The sequence below is a fragment of the Mauremys reevesii genome, linkage group 10, assembly GCF_016161935.1.
Source record: "Mauremys reevesii isolate NIE-2019 linkage group 10, ASM1616193v1, whole genome shotgun sequence".
Taxonomy (NCBI): Eukaryota; Metazoa; Chordata; order Testudines; family Geoemydidae; genus Mauremys; species Mauremys reevesii.
The window spans coordinates 38301596-38329481 of NC_052632.1; the positions used below are offsets into that span (position 1 = coordinate 38301596).

Below are 27886 nucleotides of genomic sequence, written 5' to 3' on the forward strand. Positions count from 1 at the left end.
CTATGCTGCAGGGCCTTGCACCCTGGGCGTTCCTTGACACCTGCCCAAAGTAAATGAAAAGTGCTGCCAAATTGATATGATGGCAAGTGACATCCAGTTTGCATGGGTGGACATGGCTGTACAAGACACACACAGAAGAAGAATCATGGCCCGGTCTAAGAGAGCGAGAGCTCCTCTTCCATCTAACCATGGCGTTGTGAGTGATGATCTGGTGTTGCCCCTATGGATTATGTGGCCTTGATCTCCCAAACTTCTACCCACCATCTTCCTCTTAGCTGAGGAATTAGTAAAAGGGAAGAGATGGGAGGTTAAATCTATGCTAGTTAGCCTGACCCTCAATTTAAAAGGAGAGGATGGAACTGGATCCTCCTCCTACTGACCCCAGGATTCAACTACTTAAGCTAAAAGAGGTTGCCACAGAGCATTTGATGGGAGTGTAATCTGCTCATCTTTAAATACATCTTCTGCTTACTTCTAAAAACTGCTTTAACGGTCACCTAGCAACATGGCAGATGAACTTTGTGTTCTTGGTATTATTAGTCTGTGTCTGACAAGCCTATGAAAAGTTAACATTGCTAGGAGATGTGAAGAAAACTTAAATTAGTCTCTCCATGGTCAGTGCTGAGGGGGAGGGGCACAACCCTCTCATACCGCAGTCCTCATGCCTTCAAGAGGGAGTAAGGGAGAGGGAAGGGAGAGGTTAGGCAGTTTGGGGTATTGTTTCTTACAGGGACATGGGTGCCTTGTCCTGGGATCCCTCTCCCAAAGAGTGGGTCTCTGTCTGCTCAGTTGTGAGCAGTGGATGCTCCATGACCCTTAGGGCCAGTCTCTGTGGTAGCTCTATGGCAGTGGTTCTTACCCTTTACTGCAGCCTGCACCTCTTTGATTCTCAAATGTTCTTGCACCCCTTAAACCTAGATATATATTTTTGTTTGTATACTACAGTAATTGTTAAAAAATGTATAATGTTAATAAATACATAGGTTTGATGGAACAAAGCAGTTGTACTTGCGTGCCCGTGCTTAATTTGTGTTTTTGATGATTTACCTTCTAAACAAATCTGGCATGTCTCGCACCCCCAGGGGATGTGTGCACCCCAGGTTAAGAACCACTGCTCGATGGTGTGCGTGTGAGACTGGAACGTGCTACCCACCCAACAGGACTGAGTGGAGAAGACGACACCTTTTTGAAGGAAAGGCGGAGAGCACAGATGCACAGGTGGGGTGCTGAGAGAAAGGAGCAAATACTATGGCTCGATGCATTGCGTGCCATCCTTGCCAAGGGTACCAATGTAACCAGCTCTGATTGCTTTCATGCCCCTCCTGTTTCATTGCAGCCTGGGGTGGCTCCAGGCAGCAGCGCAGATACGCCAAAGCCGCGGGACCGGCAGATCACCCGCAGAAATGCCGCCGAATCCGCGTGACCGTGGACCGCCCGCAGGCATGCCGCTGAAGGATGCCTGACTGCCGTGCTTGGGGCGGCAAAAAACATAGAGCCACCCCTGATTGCAGCACTATGTCTTGGGTCCAGCACTAATCCCACTCTAATGAGGTGACACTTCCTGGCTTTTAAATGAGTTGGTATTGACTAATCTTACCACTTTCTAGTCAGGTCGCTAGCAGTGGTGCTTTGCACTTAGTTAGTGGTGGAGATGAGAGGTGGGCAAGCTGTCAAGCAACAGTGGGGAAAACAGTGGTTCCCTAATATTTCAAAAATATTTCAGCAGAATCCCTCCTTGTCCCCTAACAACCCTTCTCTGCCTGCTTCCAATGCCCTCTCACAAACACAATTTCCTCTCACTCTAGTCTAAGGACACTGGTTTGTTTTAGGTCCAGGGTTTGGGTGTGGGGGCTTTAATAAGAGAGTGCTGGGGTGGTGTTTACAGGACGCTATATACATAGAAATGGGGCATGATTTAAAAAAAATGGATTTTTCAAAGTTTAACAGTGTAGGTAGGTAGGTTGCCAGGTTGGCATCTAACATTAGGGTGACCAGACAGCAAATGTGAAAAATTGGGACATTGGGTGGGGGGTAATAGGAGCCTATATAAGAAAAAGACCCCAAAATTGGGACTGTCCCTATAAAATCGGGACATCTGGTCACCCTGTCTAACATATTTAAATACGTAAAGCTCAGGTCTTTGAATAGGTCAGTCCATTTAACTGCCAAGGCAAAATGAGAATGTTTTACGTGCTGCTGTTACAAATAACACCTAAATTCACTGCAACTGCAAGAGATTATATGGAGATTTCCCTCTTTTCCAGTTTACATTGTGCATGTGCCAGCCCTTTGTCTGGTCAGTTTCACTCCTGCCCTCTTGTCAGTTATTCCCTAACCCTGCAAACGATGCAGATTACATAAATTGTCCCATTGACTTCAATGCATGAGTAAAGGGGCCCATGTGCAAAACTGGGCCCTCAGGTCCTGATCCTGCAAGCTGTCCCATGCCAGATTCAGGGTTTGTGATTGCTTCGGGGGTGGCTAGTCATCACTGCCAGCTGTGAAATTTCAGGCCCTCTCCAGAGAATGCTGCAGGACCCTATTGCTAAGGGCTCTCATGTGCCCTTGCAGTCGCTGCAGCTGCCGCTGGGAGCAGGGCAGAGGGCTCCCTGGGAGCCTGTCTCTGGTCTGTGCTGTCAGGTCCCTTTAAGAGAACCAGGAAGTGAGCTGCCTGCCTCTGCATGTCCCTCCCTGGGAGGGGATCAGCTCCCGCTCCGTGTGCAGGGGCTCTGTGCTCCGGGAGGGGCTGGGGCCCTGCCTCCGGGGGCTGTGCATGGGGCAGGCGGGATGGCAGGGGCTGGCTGGGCACCGCCACGCCTGGCTGAGTTCATCCTGACCGAGAGGCTGGGCAGTGGCACCTATGCTACTGTGTACAAAGCCTACAGGAAGGTAATGGGGCTGCTGGGCGCAGCCAGAGGGGGATGGGCTGGGAGATGGGCACAGCCAGAGGGGGGTCTTGGGGGGTGGAGAGAGGAAGGGCACGAGTGGGAGCATGCTTTCAATAGCCCCCGCTAAGAGGCCGTGTCTCCCAAGGGAGCCTCTCTGGCTCTGCCATGGGGGCCTGACCAGAACTCTCCCCAGCCCGACAGCTGGTCTGCCAGTACAAACCCATTCCCTGGCAGGGAGTTAGCTAGAGCAGGGCTGCTCCTTCAGTCCCTGACTCTTCTGGGTGACTTTGGGCAAAGCCTCGCCCTGTGCCTCAGTTTCCCCATTTGTGACAAGCGGATGATGATACCCTCCAAGGGAGGCTGTGTGTCTCGTTATTGTCTGCGATGCCCTGTGAGAGCTGCGTGGGGAAGGAGCTCTAGAGGGACAGCACATTATGGATAATGATTCCCCTTAGAGGAATGCTGCCTGGCATGACTCACACACCCTATGGGGAGGTGTTTCCATTTTGCTGCCCCCTACTGTCGTTTCCATGGGGACAGGGGCTCTCCTTCCCCATGAGGTTTCCTGGTCAAGAGCCCCATCATGCCCCATTCTTGGAGGCTGTATTTCTAAACCAGGCAGTGCCTTGAATCCTGCCCCTTCCCCATCATCCCCCCCTCCCCACCCCCAGCACTGCACTGTCCATGGTTGCTGAGGGGCGGCTGAGCCGAGGCTCCTCTGGGTTGTGCAGGTGCCATGTGATATGATTGACTCAGGAGGTGTGGCTGACTGATGTGGGATTGAATCGCTTAGGTCCTACATGGCCCCATTCCCACAGTACCTGTGCACCTCACGCTCGCTAATGTATTTATTCTCACACACCCCTGTGGGGTCGGGCAGTGCCATTATCCCTATTGTTCAGACGTGGACATTGAGGCCCAGAGACGCTAAGGTTATGTCCACTGCACGCTAAGCCAGGCTCTGCCTCGGTCTGAGCCCAAGCCCCACTTCCATCCACACACAAATCAGTCTGGCTCAAGTCAGCAAGCACTCAGGATCCGGGTCCAACCCCCTGCTGGGGGCGTGGATCAGAGCCCAAGTCCCACTGTGATTCGGGTCCACACCCTGTCATTTTGCAGTGTGGGTGCAGCTCAAGCCGCACACCTGAGTCAGAAGGTCTGCGTAGTGCAGTATGGCGGATGTGTTAGCACGGCTGGGAGACCCAGGTCCAGCAATTTACAGTGCAGTGTGGACACTCAGGCGTGGGCCTGAAAACAATGAGTCCACAAGCCCGTGTCCTACAGACCCGGGTTTACAATGTGGTGTAGACAGCCCCTCAGTGACCTGCCCAAGGTCATGCAGGAAGCCTGCGTGGTTTCCATTCCCTTTCCAGAAGAATGCCCGGGAAGTGGTGGCCATCAAGTGCGTGAACAAGAAGAGCCTGAACCGGGCGTCGGTGGAGAACTTGCTGACAGAGATCGAGATCCTGAAGACCATCCGCCACCCACACATCGTGGAGCTGAAGGACTTCCAGGTGAAGAGCAGCAGTGCCAGGGCTGATTGGGGCTCGTAGGAGATGCGGGGGTTGCCGAGGGCTGACTAGCGGGTCTCTCCAGACTTGAGGACTTGGAGGGCCAGCTCGGGGGCTTAATGGGGGTGTGTGACTGAAGCATAGGCGCCGACTCTGCAGGTGCTCCAGGGATCAGCTTTTTCCCCTCTCTCCCAGTGCCTCCTGCCTGCTGCGATCAGCTGTTCAGGAGGTGCGGAGGGAGGGGAAGGGAGGAGGAGCAAGGGCAGAAAGAGAAAGGGGGAGGGAGCAGAACGGGGTGGGGCAGGAAGGGACAGAGTGGGGGCAGGAAGAAGCAGGTTGGGAGCTTGGGGGAAGGGGGGGAGTGGGGGCCGAGCACCCCCTGGGAACTAGGGAAGTTGGCACCTCAGGACTGAAGTGTTGGAGCAAGGGGCCTCCTGAGCCAACTGCCCTGCTACTTCCATGGACTGGTTGGCGGGAGGCACCTGGGCAATGCTTGTGGTTGGGCCACATACACAAGCCCAGTGCAACCCCACTGGCTTCCCTGGGATGTGTGTGTGTATGAAGCTAGGCCCCTGCCTGCAGCCCTGGAGAAGCAGGAGTCAGACAGGCTAATGCCTGGTACCCCCACCTAGGAGTTACAGGTTGGTTTTCCCCGCTCCCCATCCCTGTTGTGTCACATTTGGATACAAGATAACCCAGCACCCGTCAGCATGACAGATTCTGCATGTGTCTTGCAGTGGGACAGTGACAACATTTACCTCATCATGGAGTTCTGCGCGGGGGGGGATCTGTCCCATTTCATCCGGACGCGGAAGATACTCCCGGAGAAGGTGGCAAAGCTCTTTCTGCAGCAAATGGGTGAGGGGACCCCTGACCCCACCTCTCCCACCAGTCCTTGGCTGCAGAACCCTCGTCCTTGGGGTGGGGGGCGGGTAACTGCATGATCCTTTCGCTGCTTCTCAGGTGCAGCAGCTTTTTGAAACTGACTAGAGTTGCCCTGAGCTGGAATTTGGGCAGGACACTGGAGTGAATGCCTCTACTCTTGTGACAAATGCCCTGGGGTCCCTAATGCAATGGGGAAGCAGGGAGCATTTGGATCAGGGTCGGGAGGGAAAGCGGGGTAAGAAGGAACAGAAGTGACTGGTCCCGTGGAGCCATTGAAGAAAGTGGAGTCTTGGAGGTGGGGGGAGTGTCGCAGATTGGGGTGGAAATGATGCTCTGATGTCCCTCCCATGTCACACTGGGTCTGTTTGTCCTGCCAGCATGTGCCCTGAAGTTCCTTCATGACAGGAATATCTCCCACCTGGACCTGAAGCCTCAGAACATTCTCCTCAGCTCCGTGGAGAATCCTCATCTCAAGCTGGCAGGTCGGCACCCTCTTAGCTGATGGCTGTAATGGGGAGCCTGGAGGGTGCAGGTGGGTGGATTTAACGGGAAGGAAGGTCTCTGGATCTCCACGGGGAATGGGCCAGAGCCCTCGGCTTCCCCTCCAGTAAAGGGAAAACCCCTTAGCGGGTTCTGCTGTGTCCACTCTCCACCGAGTATGGGTGGCAGCGTGCTGGCTTCCTCACACGCAGTCCCCTGCCCACGTGCTGAGGGGAGTTCAGTCTCTGGCTTCCATTTGGCCCTTGGATTCTTTGCCAGCAAGGCGCCCCATGGTTACTGTCCTGTGTAGCTGGACTGAGACCTGCCAACTCATTCCACTCTGGCCATTGGGTGGTAATAACTTTGAGCCACTCTGGACCTGGGCTGGATTTGAACTGGGTGAAAGGCTCCATATTCCATTACCAGTCCCCTGATCCATCCATCCTGCCCCTAGTGAGCTTGTTCTAATGTGTCTTGTTGCTCTCCTTGGCCGTCCCCCTTCCCGCTCTTTCTGCTCTCTGCAGATTTTGGCTTTGCACAGTACATGTCTCCGTGGGACGAGAAGCACGTGCTCAGGGGATCCCCGCTCTACATGGCCCCCGAGATGGTGTGCCAAGGGCAGTATGACGCCCGCGTGGACCTGTGGTCCGTGGGGGTCATTCTTTACGGTAGGTCCCCCTACTTCTGGGCTGGTGGGTGAAGGGGTCAGTCTCTGTTTGCATAGGTGAGATTCTTCAGCCTTTGCCTTCTAGCTGCCTGTCTGTTACAGCAGGACCCGCTGGAGCCATGGATCAGCTAGTATTGCTGTTACATACCTGATACCCACGGCTAGGCAAACCCCAGGAGATCGGAAGTTTCAGTCTGAATAGTCTCCCCAAAGTCTGGATCTCTTGGGTCAGAGTTGAAAATCTCACTGAAACAGACATCTAGTACTTGATCTGGGGTCTTCCCCTTCTCTGTGTAGCTGTCTCTATGGTGTGCATTTGTCGCACAAACACTGATGAATTTTCCCCTTAGGAGATAGGGAAGTGCTATTACTTCCGTACTACAGATGGGGAACTGAGACGCAAAGAGACAAAGGCTCAGATCCTCAAAGGTTTTTGCTGATTTCAATGGAAGTTAGTAGAGCCCTGCAAATCTGCGGATCTCCGCTGTATATCCGCAGACCATGTTTGTGGAGGGTGGATTGGATGTGGATCCAAATTTTGTATCAATGCAGGGCTCTAGAAGTTAAGAACCTAAATACCTTTGAGGATCTAGGCCTAAATAACTTGCCCAAGTCACACAGAAGGGAGATTGTGGTAGAACCAGGAACTAAACCAGGTCTCTTGAGACCTAGTCCAGTGCCTGAGCCATAAAACCGCCCTTAATCCCAAGGTCGTTCTGAGATCGCCTTCAACTTTTGCCATCAGAAACAGCCTTTGGGATCTTCAGAACTTCAGTGATTCCCATCTCCCTTCATCAGATGACCCCAAGTCTGAGCTGTATGTTTGCTCTGTCTCTCTGAATAAGGCAGCAGCTGCTCCCCTCATTCTGTACCGAAAGGACTGACCCACGGTGTTTCTTTCCACCTCCCCAGAGGCGCTGTTTGGGAGGCCGCCTTTTTTCTCCAAATCATTTGCCGAGCTGGAGGAGAAAATCCGCAGCAATCGGGTGATCGAGGTAACACTGGGCCAGCCGGGATGTCTCCGGGGTGGGTGATGTCTGAGCTTGTGTAGGTAGAACTGGCAAACAGGAAGCACTCTGCAGCAGTGACTATTCTAATGTATCTGACTCAGTCAGATATTAAACTGATAAGACCAGATATAACTTAGTAGATAATGTTTGTACGTCACGGTCCAGGAGACACAGACAAGACTTTCATCTCGGGGCCAAAAAACCAAACACATCATGACACTTGATCATAGCCTTTAACAGGCCGAGAGGCTACTTATGCTTGATCTAAGCTCTAAGGAGCCGAGAAGCGATCACTCAGGGCAGGCAAAAGCAACTCTGCTTTCACCGAGGAGCCTGCACGGGCAGCAGGAGTGTGTGTCCGCCCAGGGGCTAGACAATCCTTGCTGATCTGGATTTTCTCGGTAGCTTGCTGCTCCATGGAGCACTGTGGCTCTAGAGACCTCGGCCTGCATTCCAGTCCTGAGACAGAGAGAGAGGACTCCAGGGTGGAAGGAGGGGGCAGGTGAAGGAGGAGGGCAAACAAGTCACATAGGTCCAGTGTCTATTGTTTCCCCCTTTAGACACTGGATGGAGAGGGAGATGAGGAAAGTCCCAGACACATTGGAAAACCACAGAAACAATTGATCCAGGGAGGGCAGTGGCTGGAAAGAGACAGTGTTGGGTCAAATTTGGTCCAAAGTGTAAGATTTTGTGTAGAAACCTCCCCCACTCCCGCCCCAAAAACTTTCTACCAAACCTAAGAGCAGTAGAAATATTTCTATTAAGTTAAAAAAAAATCATAGCAGGCGAAAGAGGGGTTTAAAAACCTGCAGTCGGAGTCTGCAAGGTCAGCTGCATGGTGCCTGAGAGTGAAACTGACTAGGAACAAAAATGAAGCTGACTCCAAACAAAAGTGGAAGCAGTTTATCTCCTTGCATTGGCTGAGCAGAGGGAAATCAGTCGAAGGCAGCACTAGTGCAAATGGGAAGTGTCAAAATCCTCTGAATAATCGTAGGTGTAACCCAGATAAGGCAATTGGAACAAACTGCAAATTTTTGGCTTGGCAACGTCCAGTTTCACCAGCCCACAGGGTTCAGAAATCACCGGTCAAGACCCTGAGAAATTGTGAGATTGGCTTGAAAATCAAGAGATTTTTCACAATAATAAATGTTTCTCCCCTGGCTTTGGTGACTTGAAGGGGGTTTTAAGCTTTTTTTCCCCACCATCAAAGAGCTGGAATTTTTTCTTTTCTTTTTTTTTAAATAAAATGAAAGCTGAGATTCTCACATGATTGTCCGGCTCCAGGTGCTGGGGCTTTATGAAAACACCAGATGTTGTGAGAGTTGGCAAATCTGAGTGTCCCTTTCAGACAGAGATCTCTCTGTTGTCTCAGGCAGACCGCCCCGTGTTCACCTCTGTCTTGGAGTTTGAGCAAGCTGCATGCCCCAGCCCTGCCTACCCTTTCACTGCTGCTCAAAGTGATCACCTGTATAAACAACAGACTAACTCCCATCTGTGGGTAAAAAGACATGACTGGCTCTGCTGGAGGGCAGCCCAAGGGCTTTATCAGAGACAGCAAATCTGTTACAGGCAGAGCAGAGTCCCATGGGGGAGGTAAATGAATCCCACAAGCACTGGACGTGGTTGTGGTCATGGTAACCAGCCACGTCAGCATGGAGACGATATCGTCTCACCTTCATCCGAAGGGATCATGAAGCGCTTGGCTGGCCGCCAGGGCAGGAATCGCATCGCTGCCGTGCGGACTCCAGCTGTTCCACCCCAGAGCTGTATTAACGGCACGTGGCAGCCTTACCTGAGAGGTTCTCTTTAATGAGGGGGTGATGATGATTTCAGATACGTCCACCCAGCCCTTTTGCTGCTAGACCGCCTGCCCCACCTGTTCTGCCTCTGCCGTCCACTGTCAGGAAGGCAAGAACGTGCCTGAGACAGGAGGGGTGGCTGAGCGAGGCCTGGCAGGGGGCAGCCCAGCCTGCTGAGCCCTGGGGTTGCGGGGAAGGCGCGCACTTTGTTGATGGCTCCAGAGGCCCTGCCCGGAGCAAGGGGAGGGCCATCCGCAGGCCTGGGCTTTGGGGGCCTAGTGTCTGCGTCAGGCACCACTGCAAGGTTGTCATGCCCCAGTCTGTTCCCTGCCTCTGATGATGGAGACACTGGTAACCTTGGAGAACCGTGTCCAGGTGTGAGAAGTGATCGGTGGAGGGGGCAGGGGAGGACTGGCTGGGGGATCTCCTAGGGGGCCTCCTGTCCCCATTGGGCCCCCGTACAAGGGCAGTAGTAGCTGCAGGTGTGACCCTGGCTCTTTCAAGCTGTCCAGGCCTCAGCCATTCGAAGTTGCCGTGTGCAGCTGCTGCCTGTTGTATCCCTCTGTTCCCCAGCTGCCCAGCCGGCCCCGGCTTTCCCAGGAGTGCCGGGATCTCTTGCAGCGCCTCCTGGAGAGGGACCCGCTGCAGCGCATCTCTTTCGAGGAGTTCTTCGCCCACCCCTTCGTGGACATGGAGCACATGCCCAGCGCCGAGAGCCTGCGCAAAGCGGTGAGTCTGACTGACACTGAGAGATCACTCGGGGCACTGCTCTGAGGGGAGCCCCCTGTGGATCTGCCAGGCACTGACCTGGGGCATGGCTGTGAGAGGAGGTCGCAGTGCAGTAGACCTGGTGTATACCAGATCTGAGCCTGATCTCTCTGCTGGTGCAGTACAGATCCTAGCCTTGTCCACCTCTCTAACCCCCTCCCCTGCCCTCTTCTCTGTGCCAGACTGCCCTGGTAGTGGAAGCTGTAAAGAAGGATCAGCAGGGAGACCCCTCGGCCGCCCTCTCTCTCTACTGCAAGGCCCTGGAGTTTTTTGTCCCTGCCCTGCACTGTGAGTGACTAAACCTGTTTCTCCCCCATCTGCCTCTTGTTCCTTGTGGCTGGTGGGAACGGTACCGGGCGACAAGGGCTCACCTGTTGCATGATGTCACCAGTGCAAGTAGCTTCACTGTAAAGTGACTCCCCACCTGAATCCCTGCTCCTCTGGGGCCTTTATCACCACCCTACTGCGCCCTGGTTGGGACCGGCCTGCCGGTCTGGGAACGGTCTCTCAGGGGAAGAGTGGGGATTTGAGGATTGCTGAAACTCTTCTTCAGGGGCTGGGAGGGAGCTGGAAGCAGATGGGGTTGATTAGTGTGTGGGGTCCCCCTACACACACACACTCACCCCAGGCCTGGAAACCACCTTAAGTAAAGAAGCTCTGTGTGGGCCAGAAAAGGCCAAGGTGTTGGTTGGGCTTCCTGACCCCCAAGTGTTCTGCATGGGTTGGGGTCATGTTCTGAGGGTCATTAGATCTAGGGGAGAGACTGACTCCTTGGGCTGGGGGTTGGAGCTGTCAGTGTGAACTCCTCCCCCATCTTATCTCCTGCAGATGAAACTGACGCTCGCAGGAAGGAAGCGATCAGGTCAAAGGTCAGTGACAGACCACACTAGAGCAAGGTTGGTCCGTCCAGTGGTTAGGGTGCTAACCGGAGACTTGGGAGACCAGGGTTCAAGTCCCTGTTCAGCCAGACTCTGCGTGACCTTGGGCAAGTCACTTAGCCTCTCTTTGCCTCAGTTTCCCCCGCTGCACAGTGGGGATAACAGCGCTGCCCTACCTCCCAGGTGGGTGCGAGGATAAATTCACAAAGAATGTGAGATGCTCAGATACTGCGGTGATGAGGGCTGTATCATTTCCTTAGCTTCATAGATCTTTCCAGGTTGGATGGGTGAGGCTGGCAGGGGAGGTAGGTCAGATGGGAGCTCAGGCTGGAGAAGGTTGGGAACTGGCATGAAGGTGAGAGGGAGCATCCAGGGATGGATGGGGAAGGCGGGCTGGGCTGGGAGTTATGTGAGGGTGAGAAGGGAGGGTTGGCCAACAGAACAGTGGGCCCAGCACTATCTGCGGGCACATCTGGCGCCTCATGTGGGATCCTGTGTATGGGGGTCCCCTGCTGCCTCCATTCTCCTCCACACATCCCTCCTGTGAGAGCCAGCTATCGGAGCTGTGCCCTTGGAGCCAGCCTGGGGGGGATAACACCTCTAAGGCCTGCCGCTGCTTCTGCTTTCCTCAGGTGAGTCAGTACATCTCGCGAGCGGAGGAACTGAAGACCCTGGTGACATCCAACAACAAGACCCTCCTGCAGCAGGGCAACCCCGCCAGGGACATCCTCAAAGGTAACGCACTGGATGGGCAAAACCTCCCTTCCCCCCCCAGGAATGGGTCCAAGACGGCTTGACTGGGGGGATTCCCATCTAGGCTGTACCATGTGGCCAGAGTGCACGGGGTGGGGCTTAAAAGGGGGAGAGAATGCTGACTCCACCTGGAGAGCGGGGCTTGCAGGGATGCTGGTAGCACATAGGAGAGAGGGCTGCTCAGTTCCCCCTTGCCTTGCAGTAGTGAATCCTAGTTTCCCTCCCCTAGCGGGGTATTCCCTCTACCCGTGCTGCTCTGAGGCCTCACCCTTTCTTGGAACATCTCGTTACAGAGATGTCCAGGGACAAACCCCGCCTGTATGCTGCGCTGGAGGTGGCATCTGCAGCCATCACTAAGGTGAGTCCCAGGGTTAAGGGATAGGGATTGTTGCTCTGGATAGCAGCACAGTGCCAGGATCATCCTCCTTAGTCACCTGATACACTGGCAGCGGAGGAGGCTAGAGACAGAGTTAAGACCTCTACACAGATAGGGGCAAAGCTGGGAACGAGCTTGGGCAAGAAGATCACTGCTTGGAAGGAATTAGTGGGAACTGGGATCCCCAATCAGTGAGGGCCATAGATGGGTTCTTTAAGCAGTTGAGAAATAATAATGCATGCAGCACTTTGCAGCCATATCACTATCCCCATTTTACAGATGGAGAAACTAAGGCACAGGGTGGTGAAAGAAATTGTCCAAAGTAACCTAGTGAATAAGTGGCAGGAAAAGAACCCAAGAGTTCTAAGGCCCTGTCCTCCAGCCAATAGGGAAAATTCCCTTCCTGTGACATCACCCACTACATCACTTCCTCTTGTAGGGTTCACAACAATGTCCAGCCAAAAGGTGACCTCCCTCCCATGTATTCCATGCCTTGGAAAACTGATCAGCTTTGAGAGCCATAAACTGCCGTCTTGCCTGCAGGCCCTCTTTCAGCCCATTGTCTTGCTGCAGCTGTACTTTCATATCAAACACTGTATAAGCTACACTTTAAAAGGCATCCATGGGTCCCTCCCCCAGTATTGCTGGTTGGTTATATGGCAGGTGGGAGAATCATTTGCCACTCAACAGACCTTACGCTCCACCCTTAACGCAGCAGCACTTCTGCATTGACCTCAGAGAGCCCTTTGCAAAGTATCAAACCAGCTAAATTTGGGAGAGGGCAGAAACAGAAGTGCAGCTCCCATGATTGGTGCATGCCAGGTGACAGCCAGCTGAGCCTGTCTGAACTTAATCTTGCAGCACAGACTGATTTGTGTCTTATTTTTCTGGACTGGAGAGAGAACGAGAGCTGAGACCACCCAGTTAGTTATTCTACCCCAGAGCTCCCATTGGATGGGAGATGTAGTTGTAATACACTAGAACAGTGTGTGAGAAAGCAATGTCTCCCTCTAGTGGCTTCCCAAGCATCTGTGGCAGCCTGGTCCTTGCTCGCAGTTAGAGAAGCTTTCCTTTAGCTTGAGTAGCAGAGAGGTGGGTGTTTGATGCTGAAGATACCAGGTCTGAACCCTGCTGAGACCTGTGGACACCTGGCCACTGTGTTACGTACTGTCATGGTTCAGGGCTAGCTGCACCTTCGATCCCTCTCATTCTGGCTGAGTGCACCCCGCTTTGGCGTCAGGCCTCTTGCCCGCACCGGGGCTAGGGCGGAATCCCTGGAGTCTCCCACTCAGCCCAGATCTCAGCTGAAGCCCCCCATGTACCAGCTGGGATTGCTCAGCAAGCCCAACTGGGCTTGGCAACTTGCAGGACTTCCCTTTGGGAGCTGTGGTGAAAACAGAGCCTCAGAGCAGCTTTTTCAAAGCTCAGGATTGTTTAATCTCAACAGCTGGAACAAAGGGTACCAAGAGAAAGGACAACAAACCGTTTATGTGCATATCTGTCTTAGCTAAGGCTTAGGTAGGCCTAGTTTCTCCAGACCCCCCCATTTCTCAGACTGGGGTTCAATCTGCTTCCTCATAGCCCCGTGTCTCCCCTCTATGCCCCAGGGCTCAGTTTTTATCCACTCCACATTTCTTTGTTTCCATTTCCCATCTGGATTTCCCCCTCTCCTTTACCATCCAGGGACTGTTGAACTCTGCGTGGTCAGAGGCAAACTTCAGAGAGACTGATAACTGCATTGTCCCTTTAAGTGTCAGGGAATGGAGGGCGATCCGACATGACTGTCTGCTTTCCTGCCTTGGGGGCAAACTAAGGCCTGAATTAACCTTTTGTAATCATAAAACACAAACAGACATATAATAGCCATGAAATATTACAGGCATCATCCTTTACACGTGCTCACAGAAGTGAATTGCCTATGCTCATATCTCTGTCCGTTTGAGGATTTCTCTCTCCAGGACTCAGGAGATGTGCTGGGTGAACTTGGGCAAGCTGTGCCTCAGTTTCCCCATCTGTGAAATGGGAACAATGATCCAGCCCTCCCTTTGTAAAGTGCTTTGAGGTCTACTGCTGAACCGTGCTAGATAAGAGCTTGGTACCCTCATTGTATGCGCTTTCTCTCCTGCCTCTCCTCACTAATGTTATGCAGTGTCCGGGAGCTTGTCTGTAACCTCCTGGGGTCTCTGTTCCAGGAGGAGGACGGCAAAGATGACTCTGACACACTTGATCTCTACCAGCAGAGTCTGGGGGAGCTGCTGCTTATGTTAGCTGGTGAGTTACAGCCTGCAGTGGGATTCCAGCTGGCGCTGCTGGAATCTTGCTTAGCAACAGAGATCGTACATGCTGCTATTCTGTGCGGCGCTGGAGGCTAACCCTGCCTGCTCTCTTTCCAGCAGAGCCTGTGGGCAGGAGACGGGAGCTGCTTCACTCTGAGGTATGGAATGGGGTTGTTCCTTTTACCTGCTCTCCCGAGGAGCAGCCTAATGGGGATTTCAGTTACAGGCTCCCTTGGTTTTAGCATTTGCTTCCATTCCTTCCTGCTAGGGATGACCCACGGCCGGATACTGAGAGCCCTTTGCCAGTGGCAAGATCTCTGCCCAGGGGAGTGGCAGAAGTTTCATTACTCCAGACCAAGTTCTCGGTCAGGGACAATCCTGCTCTGACCTCCCTGGAAACAGGCTAGATTGGGCTTTCAGCTGGTGGGGTGTAAGCCAGGGGTGGGTTTGCAGGGGGAGCTCAGTGGATCATAGGACTGTGTCCTATTCTGGGCCCCACACTTCAGGAAAGATGTGATCAAATTGGAGAAAGTCCAGAGAAGAGCAACAAAAATGATTAATGGTCTAGAAAACATGAGCTCTGAGGATAAATAGGTGAAAGCAGCAATATCCCTGGCTCAGGAAGATTTAGCAGGAACCTGGGCGGGAAATGGAAGGAAGAACTCACTTGGGGCTGCTGCCTCTCCTACTTGCTACTCAGTTCTAGAACAGCCGCGTAGGCCCCATCTCACCTCTGCCTCTTGGAGTGGTGAAGAGAAGGAGGAACAGCACAGCAGCAGCCCTCCGTCACCTTCCCTGGTTTCCTCCTGGGTCCCAAAGCCCACAAACCTTGGCAGCTGCAAAGGACTGTGGGATATGGTGGGTTGTGGGATGATTTTTTGTTGTTGTCTTCAGATAAAAAGCAATGTTCTGGGCTGGATTATAATAGAATTTAGCACCTGTTCTACAGCACGTTCCGTCCCATTTTATGAATGGGGAAACTGAGGTGGGAGGAAATCACATAGGTAGCCTGCAGCTGAGCTGGGAACAGAACCCAGGCCCCCATGTGCCAGGCTGGTGCCCTAACCACTAGACAGCGCTGACTCCCTTGGACTAAACAAGCTCGATTAGTCCAAATCAGCCTCCTTAACGCTGACTCTTCACCTCCCAGCTGCACTCCCATGGTGGTCCTCGAAGCCACTGGTAGAGTCTCCTAGATCCCAGCTGTCCTTCCCCCACTCCCCAATTCCTCCCCAGGTGACCCTCCTGGCTGAGGAAGGTTGGACCCAGCTCTCTCCTGAGACTAACCATGTTGCCTTCTCCCAGGGAACCAAACCAGGCTCCCTGCCGCTAAGCTGCCAGGCCAGCCTTTCCCCACTTCCTGAGCTGGCATCATTTAGCTGCCGGCTCGCGCTGAGCTGTGACTCCTGGTCACGGAGTGGGACGAGTGATTGTTTGTGTCTTGCTGGCAGATTCAGACTCTGATGGGCCGGGCTGAGTATCTGAAAGAGCAGATCAAGGTACAGCAGGACTGGGGGGTGAATAGGGAAGGATTCATGCGTGGGGTGGGGGCTGGGGTGTAAATGGATACTTGGGAACGTAAGAGAATGGCCTGGGTGGGATGGGGGGTGGGGGGGCTGTTGAGGCATTTGCCAGGTGTGGGAAGGTGGGGGCGGTAAATTGGGTGTCTGGGGATTAGACAGAGATCGGCCCCTGGCCGCAGTGTGATGAGAACTCTCCTCTGTGTTCCAGATGAGGGACGCGCAATCCATGGGCAAGGAGATGCTGTCGGAGTCTGTCCGGAGCTGTGAGTGTGATTGTGCCTTACACAGCACCGGCCTCTCCCCCTCGCTGTTCCCTACTGGCAGCTCCCCCCACCCCGCCTCCCATTAGCACTGTTCCCATCCCCCCCAACCCCACCCATGCAACGCTTCCAGTCCCTCCTCGGCGCAGCGCCATGCCAGCTGCCCTCCCTTCTCCACCTGGCTGTGACTCCTTCAGCTCCACTGGCTTCTCACTGCTCTGTCTGCCCCACTAACCCCTCCCGTAGGGTCTCCCCTCCCCACCCTCCCTCTGTTCTGCCTCCCACCCCATGGAGCCTCTGTGGAGAATGTGCAGAACCCATGTGACTGTCCTCCACCATCTCCCTGTCTGAGCCCCTCTGCATCTCCCAGGCTCCTGACCCCTCTGCTCAGCATTTTATTTTGGCTCCTCTCACCCCATTGCCACCTCCTGGTTGTCTCGCCTTGGCTGCACTTGCTCCTACGACTGACCCACGCCCGCCCGCCATCTTCACCTCTCTCCCCTCTCCCTTCTACTTCTGAATGGTTCCTTAAAGTCCTCCCACAGCCCCTCCTGCCTCTCCAGCTACCACCCGCTCTCCTCCTCCTCGTCCCCTTCTCAAACCTGCTGCCTGCTCCTGCCCCCCTCCCAGCTCTCTCCTGCAACCTCTGCAGTCTGGCTTCTGTCCCAGCTGGCCCAGCTCTCACTGAGACAGTCAGTGACCTGGTTCTGTGGGCGTGTCCAGATGCTCCTTCAGTGTCTCTCTCTGTGGCCCCATGACCTGCTGTCCATCAGTGTCCTGTCAGGCTCCATCCTTAGTCCCCTCCTGCTCCCGCCATGCTCCGTTCCTGGGCGACCCCATCCACTCTCACGCCACCAACTGCCATCTCCTTGCTAACAACTTCCGGATATGCCTCTGCTCCCCCGTTGAGCCCTGCATCCGCCACTCCCATAATTCCTGCTCTGGGCCCTATCCCATGTGTGTTCATCCTGCCCACTCCCTGTCTGATCCTGCTGCCCCCTACTCCCACCTGCTGCCTGGCCAGCTCCTCGGCTTGCTGTCCCTGAGATCTCCTGCGCCCCCTAGTGGTGTCACACATCCTTGTGCACCACCCACTAGGCCAGAAATAGCCTGGATCCGGCCTGGGCTCTCTGTGGCCTCCAGACACAGCTTCAGCGCTGCCCACCCCTCTTAGCCCCTCGCCCGACTCACTGTCCCAGTTCATACGTCATGGACAAAAATCCAAACGTCTTAATGCTGCTTAAGCCATTCCTCTCCCTTTATCCATCTCCCTGGCACGCACGATGCACATGTAGCAATCGGCACGACCCCTGACTGTTCCCGGGCCCCTTCCGACATCTCCTCCCGGGCTGTTACATCTAACCTAGACTGTACGCTCTGTGGGAAAGAGACCGGTTGTCTGCACCTGGCTCTAAAATGCCACGCCTCCCTCGTGCTGCTGTACAACCAGCCCAGGCGGCGAAGAGTAGCTGGATTTTTCAGTAGCTCCCATAGTGAGTTAAGAGCTGGTGCCCAGACAACCTCCCCCTCCCCCCCGGCTCCTGACTCACAGTGACGCTTTTCAAAATCCCACCCTGGGGTCATTACGTTGGAATCAGGAGAAGCAGCAATACCCAGAGCCAGGAATGGAGAAGAGGCTGAAACCTAGGTGTCTCCCCGCTCCTGGCTGCCTGGGGCTGCGGCTCTCCCCTCTGTTCAGTGGGGGAGGGCGGGCATCCCTACGCGTGGGGATGGGGCGTAGGGAAGGTCTCAGTGCTTGGCCCCCTCTGAATTTGGAACAGTTTGATGGGAAGGGGGAGTGATCGTCCCCTCCCCGTTTGAGTGGGGTAGAAGCAGGCCTTTGTGCCCTCTCTCTGCAGCTTGGGAGAATCCACAGGTAGCCGCTAATCCCCATCCCCTTGTGCTTGGCTGCTTGGCTGGAATACACTGCCGTGTGGGTGGGACCAGTTCTCTGCCCCAGAGGCTGGTAGCTTCCCGTGGGGGCAGGAGGCTGCTGTCGGGAGCTTTTTATTTCTTCTTGAACAGATGTGGAGCCCTGAGGAGGGGCAGGGGTCTGTCTGTCCTGCATCCCTCTCCTACGCTTGACAGATCACAGGGGGATGCCCTCTCCCTTTGTCCTGTCAGGCACGGGGGATGGGCGAAGGGGGGCAGGCAGGTGTTCAGAGGGGCCCCCAGAGGCAGCCCTTTGAACTGAAATAGACATGAGGCGCTTGGCTCTGTGTCTCCATGGGAGGGGCCCATTGGAAAGGCCAACGCTCCAGAGAATGTGCTATAAGGAAGGGACCCTGCCTGCACTGGCCAGTGGGCGTGGACCAGATCCAACAGGGCTGGGGCAGAAGCTAAGGGACATGGATGGCTCAGGGCCTCTCCCTGCCCAGGTGTTGGGACTGGGATGGGGGGAGCAGGGTGCTGCCCCTACAAGTACCTCTGCACTGGCTGATCTGACCCATTGTCCAGATTTTTCAGCTCTTGGAGTCCAGCAAATCTGTGTGATCTGCTGAGCTGGAAAATCAGAGCTGTGTTCTCTCTGCCAGGATGCAGTGTGGAGAGCCAGGAGGAGACTCGCTCTCCCCCCGTTTACCCCGGAGCCCCTTCCCACGGATTCTCCTCCCTGCTCTGCACAGTCACGTGGCCAGCAAACCTGGCTCCCCCGTCCCCCGAGCTCTTTTCTCCCCTGCTGCACCCCAGGCTGCGGGGAAGAGGGGGGCCGTGGGCACGTGAGATGCGTGACAGCCTGGCACAGCAGAGGGAGAGCTCTGCTTCAGCCCTGGAGTAGTCTGGGAAGCCTGGCTCGGTGTCAAGAAGATTTAACCCTTTAATGTTTAGTTGGCTCTTGCCTCATGCTCCCAGGGTGGCATGTTGGGAGCCTGGCTCTGTGCAGATACTTGTCCGCACTCTTTTTAAATTATTTATATTTTTGATAGAGGTGAACTGAAACCTTTTAAATCCCCCACGCTGTCTAAGATCCCAGCTGGGTGCCGGCATCCAGGCTCAGACAGGTCAGTTCTTCCCCAAGGCCTGAGCTCGTAGGCTGCTTCCCCATGCTCCAGTCTGTGGCTCTGCTAACTCTTACATCAAAACAGGGATCCACGTTCCCCGGACTCCTATTGCTCGGCCAGCTCTCGGTGGCTTAATGAGCTGAAAAATAGTCTCTACTCCTTATGGGTGTAAACCTTCACCATGTGAACTGTGTGTAAACGAGTGTAGCAATATGTGCCTGAGTCTTCAGGCAGCCTGAAAGAATAGCTCTGAGAAGTGTGAATTGCTCCCATTCGATTCTGTGGGGATGTTGACTCTGAAACCTAATGTGGGCTTATGTGTCCATGTTGTTAACTATTACACTGCTGATCAAAGCAGCTGAGAGAGAGGGAAGACCTGCAGAATCTGCTGCGAGCGGCATCTTCTTTCAGTGACCAGCGGGCAGAGCTTGGGAGGGTGCCACCGTTTATTTTCCCAGCCTGACCCCTGTAGGAGGAAGAAGAAAGTGCAAGCCCTAATGTGCTTTGACTTCACTAGTGTCACACACTCATGCTACTTGCTTTTTGTCCATTTTCCAAGCCCTGTCTGTGCCTGCCAGCCTGAGTCTCTGTATAGTTTCATGACACAGGATGAATTCTTGGCCTCCTGTCTACAACAAATGACATTGTCTTGCCAAAATGTTAGGGCTGCCCAGAGGATTCAGGGGGCCTGGGGCAAAGCAATTTCAGGGGCCCCTTCCATAAAAAAAAGTTGCAATACTATAGAATACTATATTCTCCTGGGGGCCCCTCTGGGGCCCAGGGCATATGGTAAATTGTACATGTATGGTCTGTGAAGTGCTTTGGGTTCCTTGGCCAAGGAAAGGCGCTATATAAATAACAGGACCCAGCTGTTGTCCTTGCAGTATGTGCAGTGAGGAACGTGGCATCTTGCCCACCCAAACAGGGGCTTGACTCTCAATGGAGGTCTCTTAGATATCTGTTACCCCACCTGAAGACACAAGTGAAGGCCAGGATTTTCAGAGGGACTAGTGACAGACTTGGTGGGTGTCAGACTTGAGACCCCTTTAAAGGGATTTTCTGGAAGTGCTACGCATCTCCTCTGAAAATCTGAGCCCTTTCAAATGCATCGAGTCTGGCTCCCAAAACCACTAGTGACTCTGGAGATGCTCACCTGACAGTGTTTGTGGCTCCCATGTGTTTGCACCCACAATTATTTGCACCTGCAAAATGGGAGGCTGGGATTCCAAATGGGGCTGTAGCCTTTCTGTGCTCGCCCCCCCGACCCCCGTCTCTCAATCCCCGTGCGACCAGGCCGTTGATCAGCACCGAGAAGTGGGAGCGTGTGGATTTAACACTGAATGGAGGGAGGCAAGTGGATTTTCTCCTCTCCCTCTACTTCTGTCCCTTTCTCCTTCCATCTCTCCTCACTGACATGCTGACAGAGGAAGGAGGTCAGGGGCTAATGGAGTTTGCGAGCAGAGTAGTTTTTCGGCTGCAGGCCCTGTACCGCTAGCTCTCATACGGGAGCAGATGGGGAGTGGGGATTTGATTTGTACATTATAAGGTTAGGATGGGTAGGAAATGAAGGGCTCAGCTCATCAGATTTGACATAAAAATCCTTCCTGGAGGGTGCGTTTTATTATGATGATGATTTTAATCCTACATCGTCCCTGCAGTAAGCTCTTGAGTGGAGTCGAATGGGGTAGCCATGGGATTCCGGCGTTACTGCTCTGCAGTGGGCATGGTGCCATAAACCAGGCTCCTCTTGCAGCAGCTGTGGGAATAGTCGTGTGTGTCAGTGTCAGGGTTCCTTCCCCACTCTGAACTCTGGGGCACAGATGTGGGGACCCACATGAAAGCCCCCTAAGCTTATTTCTACCAGCTTAGGTTAAAACCTGGTACGCTGCCACCACCAAGTGATTTAACAAGAAACAGGGAAAGGACCACTTGGAGTTCCTCTTCCCCTAAAATATCCCCCCAAGCCCTTACATCCCCTTTCTTGGGGAGGCTTGAGAATAATATCCTAATCAATTGGTTACAAAGTGATCAAAGACCCAAACCTGTGGGTCTTTGGACAATGGAAAAATCAGTCAGGTTCTTAAAAGAAGGATTTTATTAAAAATAAAATGTAAAAATCATCTCTGTAAAATCAGGATGAGAAATAACTTTACAGGGTAATCAGATTCAGAGAGCCCAGAGAAACCCCCACTAGCCTTAGTTTCAAAGTTACAACAAAACAGGGATAAACCTCCCTCTAGCAAAGGTAAAATTCACAAGTTGAGAAAACAAAGATAAACTAACACGCCTTGCCTGGCTGTTACTTACAAGTCTGAAATATGAGAGACTGGTTCAGAAAGATTTGGAGAACATGGATTGATGTCCGGTCCCTCTGAGTCCCAAGAGTGAACAACCCCCAAAACAAAGAGCACAAACAAAAGCCTCGCCACGAGATTTGAAAGTATCTTGTCCCCTTATTGGTCCTTTGGGTGAGGTGTCAGCCAGGTTACCTGAGCTTCTTAACCCTTTACAGGTAAAGGGATTTTGGTGCCTCTGGCCAGGAGGGATTTTATAGTATTGTACACAGGAGGGTTGTTACCCTTCCCTTTATAGTTATGACAGTCAGGCATACTGACTCCAAGTGACCATCCACCTTTCTGTCTGGGGTAATCCGTGCACAAGAGCCATCTGCCCCCTGGGTGCATCTGCTTAGCAAACTCGGGACGGTGCCGCTCAGCAGCTGGTAAAACGATGCTGTATTATAGGAGTATCTTCTACTGCCTAGTCTCATCAGCGTGAATGGATCTGCATGTCTTACATGCTGTGTGGAGAGTTAAAACAGAGAACCAGGGACCCCCAGGGTTGGTAAGACGATATGGAGTCTTTCCCTGCCCTCTTGATCACTAAAGCTCAAGATCACTTGATCTTCAGCCCAGTGGTGAAGTGACCAAAAGCATTTTCCGACTGATGGGTAGCTGGTTAGATATCCTGAAGTAAGTTGGTTCCAGTCCTGTTCTTAACAGATAGGTCTCCATATGACAGGAGGCTGCCTTCACGATTGGCTCCAGCTGCCTTCTTGGCAGCCTTAATAAGAACGAATGGTTTAAGAAACCCGAATGATCTAGTCATCCTTTGGAAGCTTGCACTGCATGTGATGTACCTGCTCTGTAGATAAACAGAGGACTTCAGGGCTGGTGTTCTGTTTCCTTTCGCCAGGAGCACTGTCAGCTTGAAATCTTGTCTTTTTTTAAAGTGACTCAGTGGTTTCAGGTCCTGCCCCTAGTTCCCATGGCCAGATTTTGTGATTGGTTAATAATCATACAGCCCAATTTAAGTTGTTTTTTCCCGTCCCTTTGCTGTGTGAGACCCACATAAACAGAAGAATCTGTCTGACCAAACAGGTTAAGGAGTGAAATTGGCTATTCACAATATGCAAAGCAAAGACAACAACAGAATATTTCTCTCTAATCTCTCTTATAAGAAGTAGTCTTGGAAGGGTTAGATTTTATTGGTAAATGTTGAAATACGTCAATTTTACCATACACACACACAAACAAAAAAATATTTCCATCCATAATAATCAAAATGTATAGATAGGCAAAGTAAATAAGAAATGCTGCTTGAGAAATTGTTAGTTTGACTCCAGGATATTTACTTTGTATATTTGAATGTCATGTTGACAATTTGTTTTCACAGTTCTAAATTGTTAACTTTTTGAATCTCAGCATCTCCCGTCCTTCAGTAATTACTCTCTGACACCCGCCCCCATCATTTCCCAAAACGTGGACAATTTAAATTGATAAAATTTTCAGGTTTTCAGCTTTTTTTTAAATTTTGCTCAAGTGAGAACATTTTAAAATAGATAAAAAAATCTTTAAAAATCCTTTAAAATAAACATCTGTCAAAGTGATCAGAAACTAACATTGAATTCCACCAAGCCTTGTTAGAATGTAGCTGTCACTCCAAAACGTTACTTACAATCGCAAGTAAACCAATTTCCAACCGAAGTGATGTTTTTGAAGGTTGATGTCCTTTTTAAAAAAGGAACGGCGCCGTTGACCTGCTCTAAAGCCCAGTGAGGTCAGTGAAAAGCCCCATATGATTTAGATTTAACCCAGCTCTTGTGGGTCGAGCTTCCAGAGTTTCCTGGGATTGTTCCCATTGAAGGCATGGGGCAATCCAAGCCCAGCTCACTGCATTTACACTCTGCCCCATTTCTAGATCCTAAGGGCCTGATCCAGTGGCCATTGAAGCAAATGAGTCTTTGCTCTGGCTTCAGCAGGTGTTGTTGGATCAGACCCCGGATTTCCTAGGGCAGAAGGGAGAGAAAATGGCAGAAGCTGTGCTGTCAGAGAGCAGCAAGCCAGCTAGCTCTGCAAAGCTCTGCTTGCTGTGGGGCTGCAGCTTCTTTTGCTCACAAGTCTCCCTGGTGCCCAGAAAGGCGTTGCAGGCATGCAGCAGGCTATTGGCCAGGCTGTGAGCATGTCATTGAGGGCAGCTGCGACCCTGGCCATGCTCTCCCTTCTGCCCTAGAAGATCAGGGGTCTGATCCAACACCCGCTGAAGCCAGAGCGCAGATGCTCATTGGACCAGGCCCTCTGAAATGAGGTGAGTGGGGCCAGGATAGAAATTAGCTGCGTCTTTATGGAAAGCGGTGAATTGCGTTGCAAGCAGTAACCTTTGCGCTCCTGACGGTCTTGCAGAGGAGTCGCTCTTTGTGTCGGTTTAGCAGCCTGCACCGTTCAATGCTGGATGAAGAAACATCAAAGTTAGTTCATTCCAAAGGCCCTTAATCAGTGGGCCCTTTCGGGTCAGACTCAGCACCACGTGGCTTGCACTTGAGTTTACTTTAATTTGGATGCTGCTAAACCTTGTGGTGGGAATGGCTTTCCCTGGTCCTTATCTCCCACTGCCTTCCTGACTGTGAACCCCTATCCCTACACAATGGAAAGGAGGAGAAGGATGCAGCATGTCACTCTCTCCAGTTTCCCCCATCCCAGGTCCTGCTCCCTTCCCCACATTAGCAGGGAGCACAGCTAGGCTTAAGAGTAGCTCTGAGAATTGTTCTTCCTGAAGTAGTTGGGTTGGAGGTTAAGTTTTAAAGGCAATGGTTTCTGATTGCAGATAGATCTTTCCATGATCACAAGGCTGGGAAATAATATAGAAAGGCCCTGACGTATGGTTATATTGGTTTTAAATCTCCTTGCTTGCCTGTGTTTTCTGGTGCCTCACTAAAAATCCAGATCCATACAACCTGTAGAAAGTTTTGAGTTCTGTAATTCAGAGAAGCCCTCTCTGTACAATGGGGCCCCAGTCTTGGTTGGTCTGTAGGCAGTACCATGATAAACATGATTAATAATTGTCATGCAGTCCAGCAGGCCAGGAGTGAACAAATATTCAGTCTGATGTCTCAGCCATGTCATTTATTATTTCGTTGTTCCATGGTAGCAATCATGGCCCCAGTGTGACACCCCAGTACCTGCTCTGAAACATTCACAAGCTAAGCAAATAATTTTCCATTCTCCCCCCTACCCTCCTTTGTTTCCTGTGTCACAGCCTGTATTCTGCAGTAACACCCAGGTGAGCCTAGACCCCCGCGGGATCAATACAGCACCCAAGGCAACAGATACTGACAGACCTCCTCAGCACCAGCCTCCTCATCTGACTTCCCATCCAGGAATCACGTGCATGCATTGTGGTTTGCGTACGTGTATTATCAGATACATGGGTGGTTTAAATACATACTGTCACGTTAGTTACAGAACACGAGTTTATCTAGAGGGGTTCACTTATATGCACTGATGATTTTACATATGTATAGACACAGTGTATATGTACAAATCATTGTAAAAAATGGGCATGTGCTGTCATATGTTAAGCGAAGAGAGAATTTAAAAAGAGCTTTTAGTATTTAATGTCAAGGAACACCCCTAGCTCCATTACTGAGCCCTGCCTGGGGAGCTAGGGGATAATGGCAAGATTTAGAGCTTAAAGGGCTGATCGTACAAACAGGGCATTTGTATGTGTTGCTGTAGAGTACTGGTCTTTAGGGATCCGGTGAGGGACATGATAACAGAAGGCAGGGGGCTTTAGTGCTACCTTCCTTAAGGATTCGCTCCCTGCGGCTGCTCCTTCCACACTCTCTGCCTCTCTGCAAGAGAGTCGTGGATAGAGGGGCTGGGAAGGGGCTGAGAGGGATCTGAGGAAAGGGTCTGAGTCCCATCCCCCTGGCTGCAGGATGGTATGAATGTATTTCTGCCTAATCCCCAGTAGCACGCTTCAGTCCCTCCAGTCAGGGGCTCCGTGACTGCGGCAGACGGCCTATTCCACCCTCGAATCTCCTTCACTAGTGGGATATATATTGTTTTCTTCATTTTAACTCCTGCAGAGTCCTCCCCCGTCCCCCTCCGTAAACTCTCCATCATCCCCTACAGACCATGTGCTCATCTTTCCTTTGGGCCATACATGTTCCTTTCTCCTCACAAATCCTCGTCTAGGACACCTTTTTAAAAAAATCCTGGCTCCTGATTGGCCGGCGATGTGCAGCCAGCGCTTGGCTCTCTGTCCACACCCTGAGGGAAGAGAAAGGAGGGGGGGGGGGGGATGTACAAATATAGCTCGCCTCCCTGGGGCCCCGAGGGGCTGAGCACCTCTTGTGAGTGTCTTGGTATCTCCTGAAGTCAGCGAGAGCCGAGAACACTCAGCACCTTGCAGGATCAGGGACCTGGGGATCTATGGAAGAAAAGCACTTAGTAGGGCCTGATCCAAATCAATGGACCAGGACCATAGTCTAAATATTATCTACTATGCACCTTTAATCTTGGTAAAAGCCACACCAGATAATCTCTCAATAACTAGAAACTATTTGGTTGAGCTTTTACCAATTGTGTTTTAATTATTCAGGGCTCTATTTTTTTTTTAATTGGATCCTAAGCTGACTGTTAAACAGACACATCAGTAGTAGCTTGTTTTTAAGACTGACTGGACTGGAAATCCAGCCAGCTGCTTAGAAAACGCTCAGCGGCGTGGGAAAGCCGAACAGCCAACACTGCAGTCGGGTAGGTGAGGGCTGGGGTCAGCTCCATGAGCTGGATGCTTATGTGAGCAGTGGAGCTGAGTGGAGTCTGACGTGCCATGCCGTACAGAGCACTGACATGTGCAGCACTCCAGGTCGGGTGTGACTAGAGCTGGGCGAAGAAACATATTTTTTCTATTAAAAATGAGGATTCGGCAACGCTGAATTGTTTCACAAATTCATGGTGATTCTGCTAAATTGTTTTGGTCCTTTAAAAAACATGGGGGGGATGGGTTTGAAACGGCTTTTAGTTCCAAACTGTCTCTTAATTTTATTAGAATGTGGTCAAAATCAAAATATAATGGTTTGAGTTTGTCAAAACAAAATCTCATTTGCCCCAAAACAATTTTTGTTGACCTTCCAGACTTGCCAGTGAACAAAAAACTCTATTTGCCCAGCCCTAGTGCTGACTCGAGTACTGCAGATGTGCCTTCATGAGTGGCTCAGTCAGCTCCCTGCTCCTACATCAGATCTCTCAATCAGTCCAGTCGCTCCGTTTTGGAGCAGAACTTCCCCGTGTGCATCGTGTGTCCTCCCCAATCTCTTTCTGTAATACTGTGTCCCTAACCAGCGTTTTCTCAGGCTGTAGCAACGCTGTCCTGAAATGGCTGGGGCAAGATTAAGCAAGCTAGGGGGACAGAAGGGTTCACATCAACCCTAAGAGCATTGGGCTACATCTGTGCACTTTATTGTCTGAAGCCAAATACGCCAGCTTGAATTTATCCTGACTGATTTTCATGCCCTTTGTCTACTTCTGTAGATCCTGGACTATCCCAGACAAGGGGAGTCATTTGCTATGGGGCAAAGGGGGCAGTTACCCCTCCCAGACCTTGATTTGCCCCTCTGCCCCAACTTTTCATAGGTCTCTCTGTTCCAATTCTCTCCCCCCTCATCGCCCCCCGACTTTGCAGGATACAATCTAATCACATATAATGTTCTATATGCTGACAACTTTCCCCCACTCCTGCACTCCCCTGAAATGCTGCAGGCCCCTGTGCCAAATTCATCCCACTGGAGGTCATGACAAAATTCTGGATGGGATCAGGCTTTGGCCTTATTCCTATGCCCATATACCTGGGTGCTGAATTGCTAACCACCAGTTCCTCCCTAGCACTGGGTTTATTGGGTCTTTCTGTTTGTAGCTCCTTTGAGCCACGATCCTGACTGATCCTTTCCTCCCTGTGACAATCTTTACTTAGAGACATCACTTAACCCTGAAACCCCCAACGTTATTGTGACCCCAACCTCAGCTCTTATTTTTGATGATGATTTTTCTTTCTGTTCTGCTTGTAGAAGGCTGGGTTGATGACTGAGCTCCTCAGAGGCGCGGGCAGCTCCTCTGGCTCTGTGCACTGTTCGTTTTAAATGTAGGGGAGGGAAACGTAAATTGCAGCAGTTGCTTGGCAGGAGGCAGCGCTGTGTGAATGGGCCCAGCACTGCTCGGAGCTTTTCTCAATGTCTGCTGCGTTTAAAGAAAATGTAAGTTATTGTTGGCTTTATTAAATAATTTCCCAAATACTCCAGTCCCCAGTTCCTTTCTTCAGTGCCTGGCTCGGACACAGAACCATCATTTATTCAGCTGGACACTGACCAGATATTACAGTTTGTAGGTGACAAACGTCTCTGTTCACGCAGGGTCTGATGATGAACCTTGCAGCCCCTGTTCCCAGTACTGACCCAGCCCCTGCTCTGTGAGCTGGGGAGGGAACAGTGAACCCATCAGCCCACATTTGCTGTCAGCCCCCAAGAATAACTTTGC

At 52.0% G+C, this 27886-nt stretch overlaps 1 protein-coding gene across 2 annotated transcripts; it reads left to right on the plus strand.

Annotated features, from left to right (window-relative positions):
* Nucleotides 1–2688: 2688 nt before the first annotated feature.
* On the plus strand, nucleotides 2689–27646 carry ULK3 (unc-51 like kinase 3). 2 transcript variants are annotated; one of them, XM_039493029.1, is made up of 16 exons: nucleotides 2689–2889; nucleotides 4262–4402; nucleotides 5137–5257; nucleotides 5662–5766; nucleotides 6289–6432; nucleotides 7344–7426; nucleotides 9814–9969; nucleotides 10191–10296; nucleotides 10837–10877; nucleotides 11519–11621; nucleotides 11933–11997; nucleotides 14208–14286; nucleotides 14409–14449; nucleotides 15743–15790; nucleotides 16023–16077; nucleotides 24609–27646. In XM_039493029.1, exons 1-16 carry the CDS (start codon nucleotides 2788–2790, stop codon nucleotides 24623–24625), a joined length of 1407 nt encoding a protein of 468 aa, XP_039348963.1. In that variant the 5' UTR covers nucleotides 2689–2787; the 3' UTR covers nucleotides 24626–27646. The 2 variants fall into 2 exon arrangements, with proteins under 2 accessions (XP_039348963.1, XP_039348964.1); XM_039493030.1 differs by having other exon boundaries at nucleotides 14412–14449.
* Nucleotides 27647–27886: the final 240 nt, after the last annotated feature.

Excerpts from the sequence above, each read along its gene's own strand:
- ULK3 (XM_039493029.1), top strand. The coding sequence starts at position 2,788 with ATGGCAGGGGCTGGCTGGGCACCGCCACGCCTGGCTGAGTTCATCCTG. Across the intron at positions 5,767-6,288 it reads TCCTCATCTCAAGCTGGCAG|ATTTTGGCTTTGCACAGTAC; the intron begins GTCGGCACCCTC and ends TGCTCTCTGCAG. Across the intron at positions 6,433-7,343 it reads CGTGGGGGTCATTCTTTACG|AGGCGCTGTTTGGGAGGCCG; the intron begins GTAGGTCCCCCT and ends CCACCTCCCCAG.